The sequence below is a fragment of the Microchirus variegatus genome, assembly GCF_963457635.1.
Source record: "Microchirus variegatus genome assembly, chromosome: 3".
NCBI lineage: Eukaryota > Metazoa > Chordata > Actinopteri > Pleuronectiformes > Soleidae > Microchirus > Microchirus variegatus.
Genome location: NC_139804.1, coordinates 1 through 7,500, shown reverse-complemented (window position 1 = coordinate 7,500; position 7,500 = coordinate 1). Strand labels below are relative to the sequence as shown.

Genomic DNA, 7,500 nt, shown 5'->3' with positions numbered 1-7,500 from the left:
ACCATTATTAGACTAAAACATTAAAATATGCTAATAATTCGGATATGTTCACAGATATGTACACATTCCACATTTTACCATTTTCTACTTTTGAAAAATGCTGCTGATTTCTTTGACATGGATGTGACAGGAGGACTGATTGTAGCCTCAAATGAAAAGTTAGCCACGGAGCGACAACAAACCACTGGTGTGGACTAAACCAAAATAGTGGAAAACAAGGGGAGTGTTCTCTGAAGACCGGCTGATACCTTTTAAACACAGGTGCTTTAAAACACTTGGTACTTTCCTTCTAATGAAATTCACCATAAAAAATATTATAATAATTAAAAAAATAATAATAATTAGTCGACCAATCACAATTTTGGTCGAGCCAGAACGTGTCGACCAATTAATGGACCAGTCGACTTGGACTTTACAGCCTGAGTTTGGAGTGAGGAAGGGCAGAGTCAGTGGTTGTTGTTGTGAAGTTCAGGTGGGGTCGTAGTTATTGAGAGAATGGTGAGAACATCTACTTCACATGATTATTGTGTGTGTGTGTGTGTGTGTGTGTGTGTGTGTGTGTGTGTGTGCAGTTACTTTGATGGAGATTTGTCTGAGGAGCAAAAGCTGAAGCTTGACATTAAATCTGAAGAGGAGGAAGAACTCCGTTTGGACCAGAAAAAAGCATCTTCAAAGTCACACCGGTAAACAAAGCAGTGGATATTATTATTAGTATTATTATTATTATTAATAAATCATTATAATAATAATGATAATAATGATAATAATGTGACTGGTGATTCATACACAATCACACTTTGTTGTGTGATCCATTTTATTCACTTCTACATGTTGTTGTTGTTGTTGTTTAGAAAGTCAACTCCATCAGTGGATAAAGATGGACCTCCAGACCAGTGGGATGAAGATGATGAAGATGATGATGATGAGGAGGAGGAGGACAGACGGACACTGATAAACAAAGACAAAGATGTTGTCTTCTTGTTTCAGGAAGTCGTCAGAGACCGTTCACTGGACAACGACTTGATGAGAGATTTCATGAATAAGAAATCTGATCCAAAGTACAGAGAAATGCTGGTGAGTCTTTGTAATGTCTCTGTCTTTATGTTCAAAGATTAAAAACATCACAACGTCACTTAAAATACTAAACACTAAAACAATTTCAAAAAGAGAAAAAAGTGATGATTTCATGTGAGAAATGGAAGACCTAAGAAGGAAAACCTTAAATAATATTCAAGAATCAAAAGAGAAACTCATCAGCTCCTGATTTCATTAAAATGGCTCTTTGTTTGTTGTGTTTGCAGAAATTCAGGGAAAAGTTGCCATCTTATGGGAAAAAAGAGGTAATTTATTTTTTTAAATTCACAAATCATTGCAAGTCACATAATGTCTCTGATATCATGTGTTATAGTCACATAATGTCTCTGATATCATGTATTATAGTCACATAATGTCTCTGATATCATGTATTATAGTCACATAATGTCTCTGATATCATGTGTTATTGTCACATAATGTCTCTGATATCATGTGTTATAGTCACATAATGTCTCTGATATCATGTATTATAGTCACATAATGTCTCTGATATCATGTATTATAGTCACATAATGTCTCTGATATCATGTGTTATTGTCACATAATGTCTCTGATATCATGTATTATAGTCACATAATGTCTCTGATATCATGTATTATAGTCACATAATGTCTCTGATATCATGTGTTATAGTCACATAATGTCTCTGATATCATGTATTATTGTCACATAATGTCTCTGATATCATGTGTTATAGTCACATAATGTCTCTGATATCATGTGTTATAGTCACATAATGTCTCTGATATCATGTATTATTGTCACATAATGTCTCTGATATCATGTGTTATAGTCACATAATGTCTCTGATATCATGTGTTATTGTCACATAATGTCTCTGATATCATGTGTTATAGTCACATAATGTCTCTGATATCATGTGTTATAGTCACATAATGTCTCTGATATCATGTGTTATAGTCACATAATGTCTCTGATATCATGTGTTATAGTCACATAATGTCTCTGATATCATGTGTTATAGTCACATAATGTCTCTGATATCATGTGTTATAGTCACATAATGTCTCTGATATCATGTGTTATAGTCACATAATGTCTCTGATATCATGTATTATAGTCACATAAAGTCTCTGATATCATGTGTTATAGTCACACAGTTTCTCTCTGATCTCATGTATGATCTTCCCTCCTCAGGAGCTGGTGCAGCTGATCCACAGTAGCCGTGTGGTGGTTGTGAGTGGAGAGACTGGTTGTGGAAAAACCACTCAGGTCACACAGTTTATTTTGGATGATCATATCAACAGAGGAATGGGCTCAGTTTGTCGAGTCGTGTGCACACAACCTCGTCGTATCTCTGCCATCTCTGTACGTTTATAGATCTTCTCCTTCTATCTCTGACTTTACTGGTTTATGTTGTGTTGTTGCTCTATAATGTGTGTGTGTGTGTGTGTGTCAGGTAGCAGAGCGTGTAGCAGCAGAGCGAGCAGAAAGTGTTGGGAATGGAAATTCTTGTGGTTACCAGATCCGCCTCCAGAGGTAAGGACATCACACCACAGAGTCTGGTTAGCTTGTTCCAGCTGGTTACACTGAATGGTTCTTAAAAGACCTGCTTAGTCCTGGGTCTAACCTGGTTCTTCATGAGTGGGTTCATATGACCCTGCAGTGAAAGCATCAGTGGGAATGTAAGACCTGGGTGAACCTGGGACAGGATGAAATAGATGCATAAAGAAGGGAATGATGGATCATAGAAATATACAATCATTAAAGTTTCAAACCACCTTCAAATGTTTGTTTTTTTCAGCCGGTTACCACGCAAACAAGGTTCAGTCCTGTACTGTACCACGGGTATTATTCTTCAGTGGCTTCGCTCAGACCCGTGAGTCATCATCATGATCTTCATTCATTCTTCTGCTGCTCTTCCTCACTGACTGTAGAATATACAACATGATAACACACACACACACACAGCGGTAATGCCACAGATCTGCTCAAAAACAAAACCCTGGTCTACTGTCGTCACATAAAACACTGTTGTCTTCAAAGCTGACCGTCTCCAGGGCGACACATTCATCTACACTTTGACCTCTTTGATCAGCTGTTCACAGAACACAGAATGACACTGAAATAATAATAAATAATGATAATATGTTTCTGCTTGTGTCAGGCTCTTGTCCAGCATTAGTCACTTGGTGTTAGATGAGATCCATGAGAGGAACCTGCAGTCGGACGTGTTGCTCATCATTGTGAAGGATCTGCTGAAGCTCCGCGATGATCTCAAGATCATCCTCATGAGTGCCACGCTCAATGCCCAGAAGTTTTCCAAATACTTTGGTAAGTCAAACATGTGACATGTGAAAACGTGGCAATATCATTGTTCATCTAATCATTTCTGTCTGTGTTAATCTTCCTTCAAGACGACTGTCCGATGATCCACATCCCTGGTTCAACTTTCCCTGTGGACGAGTTCCTACTTGAGGACATAGTGGAGATGATTAGGTGGAGCAACAACACTACTCTACTACACAATCATAATAATAATAACACAACTATCCCATCAGTTTATGATAACAGTTTGATGTCCCACATATTCTTTGATGGCAGATATCGTCCTCAGAATCAGGAGCGTCGACCCTCGTGGAAGAGAAGCTTTTGGCAGGGTCAGAACTCCAGAGCAGAGAAAGAAGCGAAAGAGGCTGAATACAAAGACCAGTTTCCTCTGTACGAGCGCTCTCTGCAGGGAAGGTGAGTCACAACTGATCGTCATTAAATGAGTTTAGACACATGGTAATACCAGCTGTAAGTACATGGAAACACACGTAATACCAGCTGTAAGTACATGGAAACACGTAATACCAGCTGTAAGTACATGGAAACAAGTAATACCAGCTGTAAGTACATGGAAACACGTAATACCAGCTGTAAGTACATGGAAATGCGTAATACCGGCTGTACGTACATGGAAACGGGTAATACCGGCTGTAAGTACATGGAAACGCGTAATACCGGCTGTAAGTACATGGAAACACGCAATACCAGCTGTAAGTACATGGAAACACGTAATACCAGCTGTAAGTACATGGAAACGCGTAATACCGGCTGTACGTACATGGAAACGGGTAATACCAGCTGTAAGTACATGGAAACGCGTAATACCGGCTGTAAGTACATGGAAACGCGTAATACCGGCTGTACGTACATGGAAACGGGTAATACCAGCTGTAAGTACATGGAAACGCGTAATACCGGCTGTAAGTACATGGAAACACGCAATACCAGCTGTAAGTACATGGAAACGCGTAATACCGGCTGTACGTACATGGAAACGCGTAATACCGGCTGTAAGTACATGGAAACGCGTAATACCAGCTGTAAGTACATGGAAACGCGTAATACCGGCTGTACGTACATGGAAACGGGTAATACCAGCTGTAAGTACATGGAAACGCGTAATACCAGCTGTAAGTACATGGAAACACGCAATACCAGCTGTAAGTACATGGAAACGCGTAATACCGGCTGTACGTACATGGAAACGGGTAATACCGGCTGTAAGTACATGGAAACGCGTAATACCAGCTGTAAGTACATGGAAACGCGTAATACCGGCTGTACGTACATGGAAACGGGTAATACCGGCTGTAAGTACATGGAAACGCGTAATACCAGCTGTAAGTACATGGAAACGCGTAATACCGGCTGTACGTACATGGAAACGGGTAATACCAGCTGTAAGTACATGGAAACGCGTAATACCAGCTGTAAGTACATGGAAACACGTAATACCAGCTGTAAGTACATGGAAACGCATAATACCAGCTGTAAGTACATGGAAATGCGTAATACCAGCTGTAAGTACATGGAAACGCGTAATTCCAGCTGAGCTGTAAGTACATGGAAACACGTAATACCAGCTGTAAATATGGAAACGCGTAATACCAGCTGTAAGTACATGGAAACACGTTTAGTGCTTTAAAAGAACAGGTTAGGTGTGACGTACCTTTTAAACCTGGAGTGTAAACATTATTCATGGCTTCATTCATAGAAATATCTTTGTTTAACTCAGTGACATTGTTACAATCTTAATGATAAAGTATCACAAACACAAACACCACAAAGCTTCTTTAGAACAACACTGTGACTCTTTGAAATCAATTATTCAGAAGAAAGAAAAACACAACTGTCATTCAAAGGTCATGACCTTTTTCATTTGCTCTGTCAGTTAAAGCTCTGTGTTTTTGATTGATTGATTGACTGATTGATTGGTTGGTTGGTAGTTAATTAATTAATTAATTAATTGATTGATTGATTGACTAATTGACTGATTAGTTGATTGATTATGTTTTACAGGTATTCTGACAACACGATAACGACACTGCAGATGTTGGACGATAATGACAAGATTGACCTGGAGCTGATTCTGGCTCTGATCCGTCACATTGTTCTTCATGAACAGGTGAGTTTGATCTGAGCTATTATTTTATCATTTAACACTGAAGATGAAACTTTGATTGTAAGGAAGAGAAGAACAGAACATAAAGAAGAACAGAACATAAAGAAGAACAGAACATAACGAAGAACATAAAGAAGAACAGAACATAAAGAAGAACAGAACAGAACATAAAGAAGAACATAAAGAAGAACAGAACATAAAGAAGAACATAAAGAAGAACAGAACATAAAGAAGAACAGAACATAAAGAAGAAGAGAATATAAAGAAGAACAGAACATGAAGAACAGAACATGCAGTGACTCAGCAGTGACTCAGTGACTCAGTGACTCAGCAGTGACTCAGTGACTCAGTGACTCAGTGACTCAGTGACTCAGCAGTGACTCTCCTGTGACTCTGTGACTCTGTGTCTCACAGGAAGGAGCGATCCTGGTGTTTCTCCCTGGCTGGGACAACATCAGCAGTCTGAACGACCTTCTCATGGCTCAGCAGATGTTCAGATCAGGTGTGCACACACACGCACGCTAACCCTAACCCTGTTATTTGTAGTACTTGTACCTGTGACAGTGTGTTATAACTTTGTTTCAGAGCGGTTCATCATCATCCCTCTTCACTCTCTGATGCCGACTGTTAATCAGACTCAGGTCAGTCGTCTTTTGTTTCTCTGTTTTCTCTTGTTTAATAAGTCACATGACAATCACATGACTCTTCTCTCAGGTGTTTAAACGACCTCCTCCTGGAGTCACAAAGATTGTGATTGCCACCAACATCGCTGAGACCAGGTATGTTTTCATCTCAGTTGAAGTCCGTTTGAACTTCATCAAATATATTCACAGTATATGGATACAAATAAACAAGATGACTGATACAATGTCTGACAGCTGAGTCAGTCATGGTTACCATGGAGATAACTGCTGTCAGTCATGGTTACCATGGAGATAACGAGTCAGTCATGGTTACCATGGTTACCATGGAGATGACGCCTGAGTCAGTCATGGTTACCATGGTTACCATGGAGATGACGGCTGAAAGAGTTAGTCATGTTACCATGGAGATGACTGATACTTTGGAAAAACAATGATCAAAAGTTTGAATCAGACTCAGTGACATTTAATGTGGTGTGTGTCTGTGTGTGTGTTTCTGTGTGTGTGTGTGTGTGTGTGTGTTCCATCAGATTCACTGTCACCTCTTTTCCTCTCAGCATCACCATCGATGACATGGTGTTTGTGTGTTTGTGTGTCTGTGTGTGTGGGTGTGTGTGTGTATGTGTGTGTGTTCCATCAGATTCACTGTCTCTTGTCTCCTCAGCATCACCATCGATGATGTTGTGTTTGTGTCTTTGTGTGTGTGTGTGTGTGTTCCATCAGATTCACTGTCTCCTCTTGTCTCCTCAGCATCACCATCGATGATGTTGTGTACGTCATCGATGGAGGAAAGATTAAAGAGACAAACTTTGACACAAACAACAACATGAGTACGATGACGGCGGAGTGGGTCAGTGTGGCTAACGCTAAGCAGAGGAAAGGCCGAGCTGGCAGGTAAATCAGCATCATTCCAACAGTGAGGCCTCTTCTTCACATGTGAAAACACTGATCTGAGCTATCTCTTGTGTTAGCTTGTTGTGGAGTCAAAATGGAGCAACTAACAGGAGCTGCTTCCTGTGTGCAGCTGTTTTCACATGACTGATATTTTTATTATTCCATCGTCTCTTTCTTGTGTAGAGTGCGTCCAGGGAAGTGCTATCATCTGTACAACGGCCTCAGAGCAAAGCTATTGGACGACTATCAGTTACCTGAAATTATGAGGACGCCGCTGGAGGAGCTGTGTCTGCAGATCAAGGTTGTGTGTTTGGACAGAGATAACACACTGACACAAATGTGTTGTTTTAGGAGGTTTAATGTGGATGGTGCTGCTGTGGTGGGAGAATCCACTCACTGCAGTCAGGTGTGTGAGGCACTGGTTAGTGTTGATGAAGCTCAGGTGTGGAGAGTCTC

General features: G+C 40.1%; 1 protein-coding gene across 1 annotated transcript in view; it reads left to right on the top strand.

The window, feature by feature from the left end:
• Positions 1-7,345, top strand: part of LOC310924570 (ATP-dependent DNA/RNA helicase DHX36-like) — a gene marked incomplete at both ends in the record, with an annotated part of 9,935 nt that extends 2,590 nt beyond the window's left edge. The window contains 15 exons of the mRNA XM_083886352.1: positions 573-683; positions 852-1,074; positions 1,302-1,340; positions 2,254-2,424; positions 2,516-2,595; positions 2,861-2,935; positions 3,224-3,390; positions 3,474-3,555; positions 3,661-3,801; positions 5,407-5,512; positions 5,924-6,011; positions 6,095-6,150; positions 6,224-6,288; positions 6,901-7,044; positions 7,228-7,345. Of these exons, the coding sequence (XP_083742478.1) occupies positions 573-683; positions 852-1,074; positions 1,302-1,340; positions 2,254-2,424; positions 2,516-2,595; positions 2,861-2,935; positions 3,224-3,390; positions 3,474-3,555; positions 3,661-3,801; positions 5,407-5,512; positions 5,924-6,011; positions 6,095-6,150; positions 6,224-6,288; positions 6,901-7,044; positions 7,228-7,345 (1,666 nt within the window). The remainder of the gene's footprint in view (positions 1-572; positions 684-851; positions 1,075-1,301; positions 1,341-2,253; positions 2,425-2,515; positions 2,596-2,860; positions 2,936-3,223; positions 3,391-3,473; positions 3,556-3,660; positions 3,802-5,406; positions 5,513-5,923; positions 6,012-6,094; positions 6,151-6,223; positions 6,289-6,900; positions 7,045-7,227) is intronic.
• Positions 7,346-7,500: the final 155 nt, after the last annotated feature.